Here is a 19,190-nt window from a genome sequence, read left to right on the forward strand (position 1 = left end):
CAACTTCCTTTGACTGAAGCTGAAGTCTTCTATAAAAAAGGAAGTATAAAGACCCAGGGAGAGAAGCTGATGTGGGTTTATCTGTCCATTGATTTTTAAGACATGAACACATCAGTAGCAGGGCATCTTGAGTTCTGCTTTTTCAAGTAATTAAGGAAGATTTCCTGCTTCCCATTGCTCTTTGCAGTAAGGAGTATAGTAAATCTATCTTTTGTGCCTCTCTCTTTACATGAGAGGTGCACCCAAACCAGCCTACACCTTTAAATTTGTGCATAGGATTGCACTATGAGCTAGATATGTCACCTTGTAATCTGTTCTCTATAGGGAGCAGTAGGCAGCTGCACTGCCCTGAGTGGAAAGCAAGAACAGAATTGTGATTGAGTAGTGGTTTGGTCCTTGTTTTCCCACTTTGACTGTGAAGGAAGTAAACAGCACCATCCTTCTTCTTGTTTGATTCCCCTTCCACGCTGTCTTTGCTGAACTGATGGCCAGCATGTTTGAAGTGCATATGAAGTCAAAGCTTCATCCACTTCCTGCCTACCTGTGCGGAAGGAAAACTATCTCCCCTGAGAGGCTTCTTTCCCCTTTGTGTTGAGTCATGATTCTGGAAGCCCACACTGGGCTTTACACTCCCTTGCAAAAGACATAGGAATGTGCTGCTATGTGAGGAAGCACAGGTCTCCAGACCACTTTAAATCTTTTGCTTGCTGAAGTGGCAGATGCATTGAGCCCATGGCAAGTAACAGCAGCAATGAGCAAATAACATTCTGCAGAAAGTGAGGGACTGGTCACAGTTTGAATTTAGTGTTCACACTTCCAATGGCTGTTTGCAGAGCAACATTGTGGATTTGAAAGGAGGCCTCACTAAATGTTTAATCTGCTGAATCTAGCTGTGCATCACTGTGCTATGCTGATAGGAAGCTTTGTTATGACCTGTATACTTCCCTGTCTTGTGCAGCCCTTGTCCTTAATTAATCATAGTGCTGCATGAAACTGTTTGTTTCCCTCCAGTTGATTTGCTTTTTCCTATTCCAGAGAGAAAACATCTGGGGACCTTTTTTAATTATTTCACCTGCTTCTACACTCAACAACTGGCATCAGGAGTTTGCCAGATTTGTTCCTAGATTCAAGGTAACAAGCATATTCAGGAAACTATTCCTTTTGGCTCAGAAAACTAACTTCCTCACTCCCTTTAAAGCTCTTTGTCACATCTGGATGATCTGATTAGCTTGATGTTTGAGAGGATGTGAGGAACATGATTCTGTGATCTTGTCCCTGACCTGCTCTTCTAGAATATTACATTATTCAGAACTTGAGTGTCTGTTACTTGAATTCCATTATTTTCATTTTGGGAGAGGGGTTTTTAAAAAAGCACCTTATTAGCAAAGCATTTAGATTATGCAGTGGCATAGACATAGAATTGACACAGTTATGTTTATTAGCTGCTGCATGATTTCTGAATCTTCTGCATTATCTGTAGGATTAGTGCTTTGTTGTGGGTTGTTCAAAATCCGTGTCTGAGTGACAGATGGTTTAATTGTGAACTGAACTAGAGTTCTAAAAATTTAGAGGGAGGAAAAACTTTAGCATCATTAAGGGAAAATAAAAAAATCAATAGGATTGTAAACAGTATTCAAAAAGCGAGATGGGTAATGAAGTACAAATAGCTGCATGTATTAAGATAAAATAAACAAGTACTTCTTTAAATATAAATATATAGGAGAAATGCAAAATAAACTGTTAAGAGAGGAATATTTGTCCTTCAAAAGATAAATTGGAGAAAACTGAGATTACTAAAGGAGTGCTAACAGTGATACTCAGACCTCAGTGGTTTAAGAGCTAAATTAGCGATCAGCATTATCCAAAAGATCCACAGTAATTGTGAATGATGGGAAATATTTAGTTTATTCTCACAGCAAATAAATTAATAACTCAATGCAAGTTGATAACTTAATTGGTTAATAACTTAGTAAAAGCATCCTGATTTGTTAATAACTCAGATTGGTTAGTAATTAAATCACACAGCGTTTTAATATCATGTGCTGCAAAGAGCTGCAGGAGACACATTAAAGAGCTACTTGCAACTTGAGAGCCACAGTATCACTGAGTGCTAAGGAACTATTTGAATAAAACAAAGATAGACAAAGCACCAGGTAGCTATGTGTTACACCTGCAGGAAATAGGAGATTATTGATCAAATAACTGAGTCATCAAATATTTTAATCAATAATCAAATACTATTAAGTAGTCTTTTGATGCTGGAGAATACTGCTTGATTACCAAACAACAAATGTAGGTGCAGTTCTTTATAAAAAAAAAATATAGGAAAGAATAAAATGTAAGGTGTCTAGGTGTAGATTGATGCTCTTGAGAACAGATGACTTCCAAACTAATAGTCTGAATGCCTAGTGTTAATTAATATTGTAGAGGAAGGGATCTTGGAGTATTACTAGAACTAACATTTTAATTGTCTGTCCTGTGTGCAGCAGTGCTAAAATGTTGGTGACTTATATTGAGTAGCTTGTTATGCAAATCACTGATTAGGCTACATTTGCAGTGTCATGTCTGTTAGGGCTCCCCCGTCCTTTCTTCTTTGAGTTCCCACACTCAGTTTGCCGGAAAGCAACAGTTCAGAGTCCAATCTGCAAGCAGTCTGCAATGGGTTTATTGGGGCTAAACAAGCAAGCACAAAACCATAGCCCTTCACACCAGTTGGACTTCCTTTTCCTTTTACTGTATCCATAGCCCTTCACACCAGTGGGGCTTATATCTATACTCCAGTAAAGCTTCTTCCCCACTAATCGATAGCTGTATACACCCATAGAGCTCCCTCTTTCCATAACCATAGCTCCATATGCCGCCAGAGCTCCCTCCTCCCCCTCCTTCTTGGTAGACTTAATTATACCTGTAGTGCCCTCCCCCTTCCCCGTACCATTCCTTCCAATTTATGGTCATGTTCCATTTGGAGGTTCTGAGTCTGGGGGCTTCAGTACCAACTATTTTGTACCTCATGGGCGGGGTATGAAGTCAGGTTACATTATGGCCATGGTCACTTTATGGCTCTATAATATTTATTTCTCACACCTCCCTTCACCCCCCTTGTATCTCTTAGCCAGTTGCTTGGCCTTTCTCTGATGTCTGTCTTGAAGAGGAGTCAGAGCTTTCTTTCGTTTGTACAATCATTTATCAGATCACCTCTACACCTTGAAGCATTTTAACTACATCCCTTATCTTTCTCACAGTAATAAAGAAAACCCATCTGGTTATAGGTAGGCAAGAGAAACACAGTATGTCTTTGCTATTTGCTTACATGTGTATCTTAAAGACCCTAGCTTTCAGGCAGGCAAGCAGGCCCAGAATACCATCACAGACAGATATACAGGCCTAAATACTTATATAAACCTAAATTATATATTTATATCCTAACAATGTCCTGTGTGGGTCATCTTATTTGAAGGAAGATACTGGTAAAACAGAGAGTGTAGCATATAAGGCAGCTAAAGTGATAAAAGAAATTGAGACTCGCATATGTGGAGAGTGTGACAAGAATGGGATTATTTAGTTTTCAGATAAATTGAGCAAGAGATGACATGAAGTATTTAAATTAGCCACGGGTGGTTGTTATTGAGTTTATTGGACACTTAGTTTAAACCTAAGAGGGAAAATGCTAGAAGAATTAAGAATTTATAAAGAGAGTGAACAGGTAGAAAGAACATCCAGCTGAGGTTAGAGACAAGTAATTTTGATGTATTTCACTGATGTGTGAATGTGGCACATAGGTAAAGAGGTACTGATCAGTTTTATATGTGGGGGAAAAACAGGCTGCTCTTTCTGGGGTTGTATAAGAAATTTTACATTGACTGTGTCTTTGTCTTTCTATTGGCTGTTTTATGTTTTATTAGATGATACCATTTTCCTCACCCCTGGAACAAAACAATTTTTAAAAAGTCTTAAAGTTTTTAAAATGTTCATCATTTTTAGAAGTTGTAAAATATACACAATAAAGATTATCATAAAGCTTTTCCAACCACAAAGAGATTATGATCTGCTTCTGATCATAAATAACTATGTAGTTAATATGCTCACATTGAAACATAGGTCAGTATACCCTGAGTTCTTTCAAGGCTATGGTATAATTCCTAAAGTAAAAGGCAGATCTAGTTCTGTATAATCTGACATCTATCCACCTGCAATCTTTTTCAGAATGGCAGAAAGAACATTCAGTAATTAATTTAGTTAAATTCCAACCACAGGAACTTCTGTTAGAGATGTAGAAACTAGGGATCATCGCTCAGAGGCCAGGAAGCTGTTTAGAGAGAGTCGAGTATGTGGTTTTGTTTATTTTTGCTTTTGTGCCTCAGAAACCAGTATCCTTTTGTGCTCAGTACCGGTTCTGTGCAGTTCCCATATCAGACAACAGATGGCAGTGTGATAATGTTACTGAGTTACAATGCTCAGAATTGCTGTGGAGCTACTCAGCTCTGATCTCCATTCATGGGAAATGGCTAAGCAAGATCATGAGTTATAAAAGAATTAATAGAATTCTGTGGCTGTTGTTGCTCCTTTATTTCTTCCTTGAGGCAGCCCCGTAGGGATTACTTTAATTTTAGCCGATGGTGTTGAAGGCATAGCGTTGAAGTACAAAAATAGTTGCACCAGTGTGATGCAGAACAGACGAGGGGAAATAAATACTAAGGCAACCACTGGTCATTCAGGGATGTCCAAGAGTAAGTTGCTAAATTGGCTAGCAGCTATGGGCAAACTTCTTCCTTCAGTGAACTGAAAGAATTATCAGTATTATTTCCTTGGAAGGCCTGCCTGAAAAAGGCAACAGCTGCTTTGGGGCTATTAAGGGATTCTCTTAGCAGCTTGTCCTAGTCTTTGTACTAGACATAAGCTGCTTGAGGCTTTTGTTTGGAAGATTCTGTTCCTTAAATATATTTAAATGCTTTCATATTTCCTCTGGGTTAGGAAGGATCTTCTTTGGTAATTTCCCCTTGGTGTTTTGGTGGTGGTGGTGGGGTTTGTCACTCTCTGGGATTTGCTGTGCTTTTGCCATGGAGAACATGAAATGTACAGTTTTAGTTCAGGTGTGTCAATATTTGAAAATAACTTCTTTGTACTTTTGACTTGTTCTAGGTGCTACCGTATTGGGGAAATCCCCATGACAGAAAAGTGATCAGGAAATTCTGGAGTCAGGTAACATCAGCGTCCCTTTCCTTTTACCCTCACATCTGCTTGTGCAGAGTAAAATGGAAACTGCTGCTATATTCTACAAAGCAAAAGAATGAATAAACATAAAGTTCTATCTTCACACCCATCTGCTTCACCCTTTTTTATTTATGTAAATAAAGTGGAAGGACTGCCCTGTTCTGGTGTAACAATGTAGGGGAATCCTAGAATTCAATCAAAGCTACTGCATTGTGCAAATAAAGCAGAGGACTTCAGTGTCTGGCATTATTGCTGATGCTGCTTTAGTAACCCAACTCATTTAAAAAAAAAAAAAAGATACCATGTTGTGGAGAGGAAAGTATAACAGTGATAGCGGACTATTGAACAGAAGTGAGAGACCCCAGTACAGATGAACACACTCTTCATTCCAGTGCATTTATGTGATCCAGATATATGTCTTTCATTTTATCGTTATAGAAGACGTTGTACACACAGGATGCTCCTTTCCATGTGGTGATCACTAGCTATCAGCTGGTGGTCCAGGATGTGAAGTATTTCCAGCGAGTGAAGTGGCAGTATATGGTACTGGATGAGGCACAAGCACTCAAGAGTAGCTCCAGGTAATACTTGTAGCAGAAGCAAAATCTTCTCTTACTCAGGAATCTTTTGAGTTGGTACAGAAAAGAAAGTGGGGGAAAAACTAAGAATACATGATTTGATAAGAGTTGAATTTTGAAAGAAATGTTAAATTGACTCAGGAACTAACAGAAAAGTAAAGAATCATTATGGCATTGCATTCCATTACGCACGTTTTTTAAGGCATCCAGTAGGGAACCTGTTTCTCCCTTCTCCTTCTCAAGGTCCTATTACAATCGTCATTTTGGCTAAAGAAGGACTAGCAGGAGTGCAGGGCACTGTTCTCTCCCTTTCCAAAGGATAAAGACCAAGTTAGGGCTGAACACTTTAGCACAGCATTCTACTGTGTGCGAAAATTACACTACTAGGCTGCTACCCCAGTCCACATGGCTGCATATATTTGGAGAACTTAGTATTCACATTCTTGACCTTATTGTACATGAAGTTTTTGATGGAAGGAAGTTACCATTCATGAGTAAAAGCTACCTTTCTAAGTAAGGTATCTGACTGTATTGAGTAAGGTGCTTTTATGGCTCCTTCTCCATGTATTTGAATGCCTTGGTATTTGGTTGTATGTACTGAATTATTTTCCTCAACCATGCAAAATGTAATTACAAAGTAACAGTAGGACAGAAGAGGGGGTGATGGCAAAAAATGGTGTGAAATACTTGTAATTGTCCTCAACCTCAGCTACCAGCAAAGACATTCTTAGACACTAAGTGATCTGTGTTCATTAATAGCCATATAATAGTAACGTATATCCATTAAATACAGTGTTATTTATTTGTATTGCAGCGGCACCTAAGGGCCTCAGTGAGGAATCAGGGCTCCATAAGACCTGCAGATTGCAGTGTAGCCCAGCAACCCTATACAGGCTTCCTCTTTATAAAGTTGATGCCCACGGTGGATCCTGTCTGTTCTGAGCTCCTGTCTGTTGTTTATTCCTTTAGTAATGTGCTGTCTATCTGTCTTTTCATCTTTTTCTCCCAAAATTGCCACTCATACTTCAGTGCTTCTTTTCTAAATGTTTAAGGACAGCCCCAGAGCCAGGCTCATGCACATGCATGAGCTAACCTCTTCAGCACTCTTCAGGAATTTCCCTTCTAAGAGGACTGTAACATACAGTTCAACTCCCTTTACATAATGGCCAGTAAATTTAACTTTGTAAAAGTGCAAAAAGCGTATGTCACCACTTACTTGGGGTATATATTTGCTCTCTGTGGAGATTAATACTCTAGTGACTGGGTTTTACAAAGTAAATAAAAAAGACACGTGTTGTACATAAGGTAAACAATGCTAAACTCTTTATAACCTCCTATAAGAACCAAGTCTCTCAATGGGGCAGAGGCAGAGTACTTATACTTTTGACAATATTACCCAGTGCCCCCTTAAAGAAAGTTATGCCAGGAATGGGTCTGTTGGTCCTAAAATGTAAATTTAATTGCTCTACTTTCTTATTGCTTCTATTGTCGTTCATTTTTAACAATTTTTTAAAATTTTTATTGGTCAGTGTCCGCTGGAAAATCCTACTACAGTTCCAGTGCCGAAATCGACTTTTGTTGACTGGGACTCCCATTCAAAACACCATGGCTGAGGTAAGCAGGAGGCCAGCAAGAGCTGATTTTTGTTCAGAACAGTAATTTATCCAAAGACACAACAAATAGTTGAGAGAATTGCTGTACTCCTGTGTGCACATGTGTATATTTGGGGCTTTGTGTCCATACCGCACTTTAGGAAATAATTGAGATCAGCTGCAGGAGGGATAATTTGGCCATATCCTACTCATTAGGGAGACAATACAATTGAAGGTTGCTGATATCTAGTCTTTCCTAAATCATGGGATAAAAATGTGACTATTGTGCCTTTTTCTTCATCATGGTGAAGTTATTGCCCTTTACTTGGAACTACGCCCTGATATTGGTTTGAAAAGTTGCACATATCTGGCTTTTGTCCATTTTGAAAGGAAAATGAGACCAACACTAATTTAGTCTGCTATGCTTGGCAGAACAGTCTGTCATTTGATGTGACTGCCCATAATGCTCTGCAGTAGGTTGAGATTCCTGATCATCCTGTCTGCAGTTGGGTAGCTTTCACTGACTCACTGTCTCTTTGCTGCTTCTTTATAGCTATGGGCTCTGCTGCACTTTATCATGCCAACGCTGTTTGATTCCCATGAGGAGTTCAACGAATGGTTTTCTAAGGACATAGAGAGCCATGCAGAGAACAAATCTGCCATTGATGAGAGTGAGTACTAATCACAGTGACCTCCGCTTCCAATTCCAATTTGCCTGCTCCAGCTGCCTTCACTTCAACTCTAACATTTGCATGTGAGGAATCTCCTGTTCTGATACAGAGAGGCGAGTGAAATGACTCTGATTGTCGTTTGGACTGGGAATTCTGTAGGACAGGTCTGTCTTAGACAACATCATATCTTGTTTCTTAGAAAGAAAAACTACTCACAGGGTGAATCATGCTTGATATTTGCTGCCTCCATTTCCTCACCTAAATAAAAGAGGAATGAAATTTTAAGTATTGTACATTCATACAGGATTTTTATCATGAAGGACTCCAAAATGTTTTGCAGGCTATGTGTATGGTACAGAGATTATACCACTCAGCACTGAATAGTAGCTACCTTTTTAGAGAAAAGATGCAAACTTTCTAAGCAACACCACACAACAGGTTTTAGGGAAAGTGAAGCGTAACATGCAACTGAAACAGGGCAATTTAAGTGGGCAGAATATAACTATATAACTTCATGATTTTGAATTGGACCAGAATGTAAGAGTTAATACCCTTACTTTTGTGAATAGTGCCATGAGTTCTTTAATTATGAATGAAGGATCTGAACTTTAGATTTTCATTTAATTCAAAAGACTTCACATCTGCAGCAGCACAGTGCCCTCTAGCACTGTGTTGGTTCAATTCTGACTCTGAGTGAGACTCGCCAACTTAGTGATGACTAGTTTTATATCCTATAGTATTGGATGAGCTGCATGGTCAAGTATTATCTTCACCTTTTAATAGAAATAGATGCTAATTATATGTCTACTGAATTCTGCTCATCGGATTGTAATACATACTATGCTATAGAAATGCAATGCCTGAGGGAGAGATCTAGAGATTCATGGAGTCATCAGCTTGTCTCAATGCACTTATAAAAGAACCAATTTCAGTGCAGACAGATCAGTTCTGTGACATAGGTACCTGTCTGAGGAGAAATGGGTGAACAGAAGGGCTTGAGAAGCACCTGGACATGGTATAGTTTCTGGCCATTGGGGCAGTAATCATGTTTTTTCTCTGGCATTTCAGACCAGCTGTCCCGCTTGCACATGATCCTGAAGCCTTTCATGTTGAGAAGAATCAAGAAGGATGTGGAAAATGAGCTGTCAGACAAGGTGTGAAACAAAATAATTTGGAAAGCGAGCACTGCATCTGGCTTACAGTGCTTCCCTTCTCAGGTTTTTAGTTTGTATAAATTCATATGTGGGTCTGTGTATCTGCAGCTGACTCAAAGATCAGAAAACACCACCTGTTCACATCCCTTTCACTTTTGCTAGCACGTTCCAAAGACATCACACCGGTATTTAACTGGAGAACTTACAAGAACCCATTAATAACCTGCTCTTCCATAGGTAAAATGCTCATCTCATGAGCTGTAAATAAAAGACCCTTAAACCAAGCAAGCTGATGGAAAAGTCAGTAAATGAACTGAAGGGGACTGACAGCACTGAAATATCTAAAACAAGAACCCCACAGAGCACTAAAGGCAAGATCCTCTCAGTGATATGAGAATTATCTAGTATCTTTAAAAAAAGAAAAAGTTGTTGAGTATTCCTTGTTAGTGCTTTGTAATTTCCCTTACTCATTTCCGGTCTCCTCCCCACCTCTTTATTTTCCTTTGAAAATGCTCCTAAGTACAACTGCAGTGATTTGATATACCTTAGCTCAAAGGTTCTCAAAATTGTCCAAAGTGTGGACCATGCATTACTACAGAGATTGTCTTGTGCATCCTGTTCCACCATTCCTAATGACATCATATTATGTGGTAACTATCGCAATTATCTATATGGAAAAGTGATATTAGGGAATGTAATGGGGTTCACTTACTGTTGGGATGCCTCCTTGTGGCCATGTCTGGGGATTAGCTACTTTCACATCTGATGCCCTCCTTCTAATAGTTGTTCATACCGTGTCTCCCCTTATTCTTCATGTCTTGCGGTGCTCCTTCTCCATGACTCAGCCCTCCAGCCAGGTCCCTGGATAGCCCATCCCTTCTGGGGTATAAAAGTGCCACTGGATCTGCTGTCCACAATCTGTTTCAGATAGTTTTCCGGTCCAAGGCCAGGTCCTGTGCCCCTTCCCCAGACCCTCCCACTACTCTGGGTTCCAGCCCTAGCACTGTTTGTCCATCTCTCTGCTTACTCACAGACCCTGTTGCTATTCCCCTGTACTCCTCCCTACTTCCCTTTTCTGTCTTCTGCCCCTGCAGTGTACCAGCCCAAACTACTTCCCCCAGGGCTTAACTGTAGACTGCTTCTACCAACCCAAACTCTGGAACCCCAAACAAACCTCCCTTCACCCAAGAAGTGACTGCAGACTACTTCCCTTGCAGCCCCTTTCTGTTCTCAGCTTAATCCTTAATCTTAAACTTTATACAGGCCCAGCCTGCTCCTTCCCAGCAGAACGTCATCATTTAGCCTTTATCAGTCTCCTGCTCTCTGTCAGGTGCAGTCTCTAAAGTTCATTGTCCTAATTTAACCTGCTGTGCCTGAGCACTCCATCACAGGGAAGTATTTGACATAGTCTCTGGTTTCTTTTAATGCAGTTAAGTAGCTGAAAATAAGTAAGAGAGTCAGCGCTGTGTGTGAACTGCCAGTCCATTTAAAAAAACCCAATTAACTATCAATATGGGGCAGTCTTAAACCGAAACAAGTGTCCACACACAGCCTTAAACTAAAATAACAAAAGGAGTTAGTTACAATTGATTTAGTTATTTTGGTGCAAGTTTGTGTGTAGACCAACTTTTAGGTCTTGTCTAACCTGAAATGCTACTGCTTCAGCTGCGCCACTATAACGTTTCAAGTATAGGCACTACCTACGCCAACAGGAGGAGTTCTCCCATTGCTGTAGGTAATTCACCTCCCTGAGAGATGGTAGCTCGGTCAAGGGAAGAATTCTTCCATCAGCCTAGCACTGCTTACTCCAGGAGTTAAGTTGGCTTAACTACGTCGTTCAGGAGTGTGAATTTCTCAAACCTGTGAGCAATGTGGCTTGGTCACCCTACTTTTTAGTGCAAACCAAGCCTTAGTTTATTAAGGGACTAATTCTGGTCCCAGTCCACATCCAAAGTAACTAGGCTGTGTGTTAAGGAGTTCTGCACAGAAGAGAGTTCCTCTCCCCGCCACCGATTCCATGGAGCACCATTGGAGCCACTACAGTGCTACAGTTTTCCCCCCAGTTCATATGCCCTCTTTTTACTAAGTGGAATTGGCTGGTGGAGCTGTGTAGGCCTGGATCTATGGGTCCCATCCCTTGTGCTCTGTGATGTCCCTCACTTCCCCAGAATGTTCTCCACTCTGGAGCAGAGCAGGGAGTGAATGACAGGGACTTGCTGGAGACTTAGATGAAGAAACAAGGGTTTAAGGGATTCTTTGCTCTGACACTGCTGCTTACCCTTTTCCATACTGAACACCACCCCTCATATAATGATATGGGATGGCGAGGGCGATTATGATGAGCTGGCACCTGCTTTTTGACCTCTGGATTGAGAAAACCTGCTTGGTGACATAAGTTTACCATAGTAGGGGCCCTGGGCCACATTTTCAAAGGTATTTAGGTGCCTAAAGATGCAGATAGGCACATAGCTCAAAGGCACCTAAATCAGTGGGAGTTACATGCCTAGGCACCACTCAAAATCCCAGTACGTGTCTATTTGCATCTTTACCTTTGAATATCTGACCCCCCCTGTTCTTGACTGCTCTCCTTATTCCTTGCAGCCTTTCAAGACAGTGTTCTCAATTAGGAAGTGCTTTCTGTGGCAGGCCCTGAGATCATTGAATTACAGATATGAAGGCAGTTGGCTGTGTATTTTTCTCAGATAGTTGTATGTGTTTCCTATGATATTATCCTACAAGGGTTGTGTGTACTGAATATTGATCTAGGGACAGAATAGGACTGTAAACCCATTTCTGTTTTGCAGATTGAGATTCTCATGTACTGCCAGCAGACCAGCAGGCAGAAGCTTCTGTACCAAGCTCTAAAGAACAAAATCTCTATTGATGACCTGCTGCAGTCCTCCATGGGCACTACCCAGCAAGCACAGAACACCACTAGTAGCCTCATGAATCTAGTCATGCAGTTCAGGAAGGTAAGGTCAGCAAAAATGTATGATCAGCCATCTTGGAGTCACCATAGCAAAAAATACTTCCTAACCTAGACTGACTGATTGCATGCAGCCTTTGGTTATGCCCTCGATGCAGTGTAGCTTGAGACACGGCAATTACAATATGACATAAAGCAGAGCCCCTGCCATATGTCTGCTAGTTGGGTCACCATTCATCACTGAAGAACTCATTTACCTGGGGAAGACGAGGCAATAGAGGTAACATGGGCAAGAAATTATATTATCTAGTATCCAAACTCAGTTGGGTGCTCTATCAAATAGTTGTCATTGTGTGCACACCAATTCCACAGTTTGAGTGGGCAGTTTTTCTAAACACTGGGGAGGAAATGCTGCATATGACTAGGTTTCTATTTTTTTCCCACCCAAGCAGTTGATGCTCTTCTTTTCTTACCCAGGTGTGTAATCACCCAGAGCTGTTTGAACGACAAGAAACTTGGTCTCCATTTCACATCTCCCTAAAGCCATACCAGATTTCAAAGTTCATCTACCGTCATGGACAGATCAGGGTCTTTAACCACTCGCGGGACAGGCAAGCCAATTCAACCTTCCCTTCAACTTATCCAATACCTTTTATTTCGTCTTTTAAAATATCTGCTCTCCCTCTTTTGTGCTGTTGTGATTTTGCAAGGGTTTTGTGGGGCTCTTCAGTTAGTCTCCCAAAATTTTGGTTTTAGACAAATGGAGCTGGTAAAGCTTTTAGCCAGAGGCTCAAATAGTCAGTAGTCTACACAACATTGAAATTTTGCTGATAGGGCTGGGTTAAGTTGTTGTTTATCTTTTTCTATCTCACTATTGCTGGAAAGATACATCCACGAATGGCTGTGTAGCATTGTTTAAGTGGGAATAGTATTTGTATTCTTAATTGTATGTGTTAGCATATTCCTGTCTATTATGGTATGTCTCTGCATTTTATGCACTTATTTTGAGAAGGTCTAAGGTCTACCTTTGTTTTTTCTTGTCCTCCAATTATCTTCAAAACTCACCTTGTCCTATCCTCCTTCTTGAGGAGGGCTAGCTGCAGCTCCATCTGGAACCATTTAATGCCCTTAGAGAAATGGAAGAGTGAGATGTCTAGTATGGGATGGTTCTCCCTCCCACAGGCCATGAGTGCGGTGTCCATAGCACTCTGTACCTGCTGGCTTGCAGCCCACCTGCTTTTTATGGCATTTGCTACTACATGACCATTGAAACTATTAAAGTATTTTGCACTGTGGTTTTTATAATGTTATTCAGGGTATGTCTATACTGACGGCGGCAAAGTCGCCACCGTCTGATCGACCTATCTGGATCGATTGAGTGGTCAGTGAAGACCCGCTCAATCGATCCAGAAGTCGACGCTGGTAAACCACCCCCTCACATGGCGTAGCGCTGCGACGACGGAAACGTGGTTCCCCTCGGCGCAGTACAGTGAAGACACCGCGCAGAAGGGAAGCACAGCAGTTGACGGGACGGGAGTTACGCAAGCTACTCTGCATAGCTTGCGTAACTCCCGTCAACTGCCGCCGAATCGCCAGGTCAGTGTAGACCAGGGCTCAGACTTACTGTAGCTTTGTAAGTGACTTGGGGGTTATGGTGAATAATGAGCTGAACATGAGCTCCCACTGTGATGCTGTGACCAATAGGATTAACACAATCCTTGAATGCATAAACCAGGAGATCTCAAATAGGAATAGAGAAGTTATGTTACCTCTGCATTTGGCAGTGGTGTAACCTCTGCTGGAATAGTGCATCCAGTTCTGGTGCACACACATCAAGAAGAATGTTGATGAATTGGAAAGGGTTCAGATGAGAGCCATGAGACTGATGAAAGAGGTGAAAAACATGCCTTATAGTGATAGTCAAGGAGTTCAATCTGTTTAATTTAACAAAGAGAAGGAAAAGAGATGATTTCATCACAGTACATAAGTACCTATCTGGGCAACAAATAATTGATAAAAGTCTCTTCAGTCTAGCAAACAAAGGTATAACAAGAGCCGATGGCTAGAAGCTGAAGCTAGACCAAACTGGAAATAAGGTGTACATTTTTAATAGTGAGGATAATTAACCTTTGGAACAATTTACCAAGGGTTGTGGTGGATTCTCCATTACAGGCAATTTTTAAATCAAGATGGGATGTTTTTCTAAAATACGTGCTTTAGTTCAAACAGAAATTATTTCGGGGAAGTTGTATGATCTGTGTTATGCAGGACGTCAGTGATCCCTTCTGGCCTTTGTGACAAGGCCAGACCTGATGGCTACAGGAGAGTAGTAGAGAGGGTCTATATTAGCCCCAGAATGAACAAATCCTTGTTCCCTGGGTGATCCAGCTGGGGCTACTCTGGGGCAATTAGGCCAATTAGGCCAGCTGAGGCCAATCAAGCTTGCCTCAGCAGTTAAAAGCCTCCCTGTCAGGCAGACAGGGGCAGCTGGAAGGGAGTTAGGAGAAGGAGCAGAGTGGAGTGGAGCCGCTACAGGACTTGGAGCAACCACTGCCACATACTACAACCCCAAAGATACCAGAGACGGGGGGGGGGGTACCTGTCTGGCTATGGCCAGGGACCCAAGGCCCAGGCCTGAGGGAGAACCCCTCCCCACCCAGTTCCAGGAAACAGACTGCGAGCAGTGGGGCCAAAGACAGGCGACCCAGGGAAGGGAGTAAGTCACGGACTGGGCAGTTTGAAGACTACTCTACACAGGGTCCCTGGGTCGGGGCCCGGGGCAGAGGGCGGGACTGGGCTTCACACACACACACACACACACACACACACACACCCCCCCACCCAGGCACACCATAGTCGTAGCTGAAGAGGGCACAGTACCCACGAGAGGGCTAAACTAGCCGCCTGCGCCACACCTTGTAATGTGTATGAATCTATAAATTCTGATTAACCCCATTCCCTGTAGTTCTTAAATAGCGCTAGCCAAGTGATGTCTTCCCTGTTTTCTTTCATTTTATTCAGCTGTTACACACCTGGTATTCAGTGTTGTCTTATAGCAGAGCCATAGCCATCAAATAATTCTCTAACTGAGCAAACAAGTCAGACCTGGTCTACACTACAAACTTATGTCTGTATAGTTATTATCCACACTCCTGAGCAACATAGTTCTACCGACCTAACTGCCAGTGTGAATAGCCCTATGTCATCAGGAGGGCTTCTCCTGTCAACATAACTATCACCTCTTGAGGAGGTGAAGTACCTATGTCAACGGGAGATCCATCAGTACGTATGTAGCCTCTTCACTAAGCACTACAGCGGTGGAATGGTACCATTGCAGCACTGTAAATGTAGACAGTCTCTCAGGAAAAGTAAGACAAAACAATTGAGTCTCTCCTTTTTCTGTTGCTGATGTGTAATGGAATCAAGCTTCAGCAGAACACTGAAGGAACCTGGTTTCCCTTGAATGGGCTTTTCATATGTGAGGAAGTTATCAGTATTAATTAGCTGTAACATGTTACAATGTGAGCATCTTCCAGTGCCTTGACAGCTAGTAATAGCTTACACCATATGGAAAAGAGCTGTTTGAGTGCAGTCTGCTGGTTGCTCTGTCTATGGCAATGCCTACTTAATCTTTATCTCATTTCGGTCATGAGAAATGCACAGAGCAGTGGATCACATAAACCATTATTTAATAGTAGAGGATGGGATTAGCTTTCTTTCCCAATATGAAAAGCAATACAGGAATGATGTTCTGTGACCCGTGGTTAAATTAAGTAAAATACATTGTGGCTGATGCTTTTCATTAATCCATTATGCAGTACTGGAAAACCAGAGGATAAGGTTTCTTAATATGAAGAACCAAATTCTCTAGATTCCTCGACAGCAGGAGGAGAGTGAAACTGTGATACTGTAACTGAAAGTCACTCTGTGGTTTGGGGTCAGAGTTTAGTAATTCTGACTTCTTAATTGAATGTGAACTAAATTACCACTTTCTTATTTTTGTATTTTGTTCTGTTCATTTTCAGGTGGTTACGGGTTTTACTTTCGCCGTTCGCTCCGGACCACATTCAGCAGTCTCTCTTCCATAGGAAGGGTAGGTTTACTTTCCTGGGGAAGCAGTTAAGATGGCTAGCATGCTGCAGTATGATGTTGCAAGCTGTCTTGTTTGGAGGAGAAATTGATGTAGATCAACTACTTCTCCCTGGGACTATAGGTTCTGTGCCTCTCTGGTAACAATTCATTAGAACCCTTTAACCTCAGCACTTGACATAAAGTCAATAAGCTTATTTCAGTTGATTAATAAGAGGCAAGGTAGAAGGGTAGTCTTAAAAGAGCTCTGTTTAGGCTCAACATTATCCTGCTCCTATCTCTTGCCCTTTTTTGTCCAGTTTAAAGGCGTTAATATGGCTTTTGTACACTATTTTGAGATTTGTGAATGCTTCATAGATTCAATCCAGTGAAACATCAGGAGAATTTTAGTGCAATTCCTATAGTACACTAAGCTACAGGTTCCTCTTTCCTACAGACAAGTAGGAGAATGGACAAGTAGGGTAATGCACATGTACCTGAATTAAACTGAGAGACTGCTGGATCCAAATCAGTGATCAGTTGAACAGAAAACTAAACAAGCTTTGTACCTTGATGTATTATTTGATTTAAAATTGCTCTTACTAACTGTGTTAGTAAGAGAGAACCTGGTGATTAACTTGCTGAAAGAGAGGGCAAGGAGGAGGAGTAGGAGCACACTTAAAACCCTCCCAATTCCTTCATCAAGATCTGTTAATATGGACCTCTTAATCTGTGCAGAGTTCCATTGAAATGAGAAGGACTTTGCTCAGCCACAGTGGGTTTGGGCTTCATGGATGATTGGACACTGTCTGTACAGCTCTTTTGTATATCCGGTTGGCTGCTCTGTGACTGTTCATTAGTTGTGGCTTGCTAAATCTTCTTCTGGGAGATGGATTTTTGCATTAACTGAATAGAAAAATGTAATGGTGGTGGAGAGTTAAATATGAAAATAAATGAGTGTACCCCTTCTTACATCTTTAATATTCCTCCTCTTGTCTGGCCCAGAAGCAGTGACTTGAATCCAGCAATCAAAGAGAAACAGTTAGCAACCTCTAAAGCAGAGGTTCTCAATCTGGGAGGGTGGGTCCCCTGGGAGGAGAGGTGGTGTAGAATGTATTCTGGGGGCATGACAAGCTTTAAAGGGGGGGGAAAAAACCTACCTACATTTTACCTACAACAATGAATAACTAGCAAAGCTGACTCCTCCAGACATATCAGGTCCTCAGATGGCGCTGTGCATTTGACTCTAGATGGTGCTGTACATTTAGACGGATTTCTGTTAAACTTGCATAGTGTCATACAAAGTGGATGCCCTCTGTATGTTAATCTGTTTGCTACGACGCGGTGTGCACATTTAATGGTTAGCATGGACCACTACAGTGGATTGTTGGCTAATTTGTGCAACAGAAAAAAAAAAAAACAGCTCAAGTGAAAAACAAAGAACCTGAAACTGACTCAAGTGAAGCACCACCGCTGCATATATCAGTATATGTACTCGTGTGGCGAGAAAGGAAACGTAAACTACTACAGACAAAAAAGGGTGGGGAGGGCGTGATCAAATAAATTTGACAACCATTGTTCTAAAGGGCTAGGTTATGTTGGGAACTCCTGTATCATTTCACATTTATTTTGCAGTAGAGCATTTGGGTGTCTTGAATCGTAGGATCAGATTTCACCCAGACTGGTCATGTGTGCTCATTGTCTCCTTTTTGTGGGTCTGCAACAGGTGTCAGCCTTAACTTTTACATTTTTGTGATCTAGGTGCCAGTGAAGAAAGTTGTTTTTCTTTCCTTCGATTTATTGATGTCTCCCCGGCAGAAATGGCAAACCTCATGAATCAGGGACATTTAGCCAGGTGAGGAAAGCTTGTTAATTCCATTCGCTTTAAAAAGAAACTTAGAGGAAAAGCATAGCAGTTTAATAAGTATTTCTGTAATAAACTTGCATGTTCTTGGGCAATGATCAGCTATCATTTATCATCTATTATTAATTTGTATTACAGTAGTGTTCAGAGGCATCAACCAAGATCAGGGCCTGTAGTGTTATGGGCCTGTTGTGTTAGGCAATTTGTACACACACAGTGAGAAAGAGGGTCTGCCTTATGGAGTTTACACTCTAAATAGACAAGACAGGCAAAGGGTGGGAAGGAAAAGATTTGCCCATGATGTCACAGCAGGGTAGTGGCAGAGCCAAGACAAAAATAAAAATCCTAGCTTCCACTGACCACACTGCTTCTCTGTTTGTATTAATTTTTTCCTGTCTTTGTATATTTTAAAATTCATAAAGAATTACCCTGGGCCATAATATTGGGTTCAGGTCAGGGCTTGGGGGGGGGGGGGCGCTGCCAATGGGGTTGCATGGTTTCCAAGCACTGACGGCAGGAGGACGATGAACCCTGGACCATTGGGGTCAACCCTGCTGCTGAATGGCTCCTGCTCAGTGACAGAGCCATTCAGCAACAGAGTGACATCCCCCATTTTCGGGGGCTTCTCCTCGCAGTCCTGGCTGGACGTCTCTGCTCTGCCCGCCAGGACTGCAGCCTTCCCTACACCTTGCACCTGCTTCAGTCCTGCGGCAACGCAAGGAGCCCTCTGCAGCCCCACTGTCGGAGTGAGAGAGCAGGGCTGCAGAAGGCTTCCTGTGCTGCTGCAGGGCCGGTGACCCTCGATCGCTGCAGGTGCATGGTGCCCAGGGGTCAGCACTCATGCCTGTTGTTACCAGTGGAAATTATTTTTGTTGATTTCAGTATCAGCTGAAATTGATGTTTATGGACATCTATCGATTTAAATTAAATCCTGCCAAGCCTATTTATGTTATATAATACTGGGTGGCTGTTAAAATGAAAATTCTGGATCTTAAAATTTTGAAGTGAGGATTTTTGCAAAATGGATTAGTTTCTCTAATGGTGTACCGTGCTGTTAACTGAAAGAAAATTCAACATAAAAATGAGTGCTGTATAATAAATCTAGATATCTTGCCAGGATAATATC

General features: G+C 41.6%; 1 protein-coding gene across 1 annotated transcript in view; it reads left to right on the forward strand.

The window, feature by feature from the left end:
- Positions 1 to 19,190, forward strand: part of INO80 (INO80 complex ATPase subunit) — a 131,106-nt gene that overhangs the window by 39,616 nt on the left and 72,300 nt on the right. The window contains exons 14-23 of the mRNA XM_067557961.1: positions 1,036 to 1,131; positions 5,140 to 5,199; positions 5,650 to 5,792; positions 7,319 to 7,403; positions 7,935 to 8,052; positions 9,121 to 9,206; positions 12,011 to 12,178; positions 12,610 to 12,743; positions 16,158 to 16,225; positions 17,962 to 18,055. Of these exons, the coding sequence (XP_067414062.1) occupies positions 1,036 to 1,131; positions 5,140 to 5,199; positions 5,650 to 5,792; positions 7,319 to 7,403; positions 7,935 to 8,052; positions 9,121 to 9,206; positions 12,011 to 12,178; positions 12,610 to 12,743; positions 16,158 to 16,225; positions 17,962 to 18,055 (1,052 nt within the window). The remainder of the gene's footprint in view (positions 1 to 1,035; positions 1,132 to 5,139; positions 5,200 to 5,649; positions 5,793 to 7,318; positions 7,404 to 7,934; positions 8,053 to 9,120; positions 9,207 to 12,010; positions 12,179 to 12,609; positions 12,744 to 16,157; positions 16,226 to 17,961; positions 18,056 to 19,190) is intronic.

This window comes from Emydura macquarii, unplaced genomic scaffold, assembly GCF_026122565.2.
Source record: "Emydura macquarii macquarii isolate MOO-44397 ecotype Brisbane River unplaced genomic scaffold, CSIRO-AGI_Emac_v2 contig_1876, whole genome shotgun sequence".
Lineage (NCBI taxonomy): Eukaryota > Metazoa > Chordata > Testudines > Chelidae > Emydura > Emydura macquarii.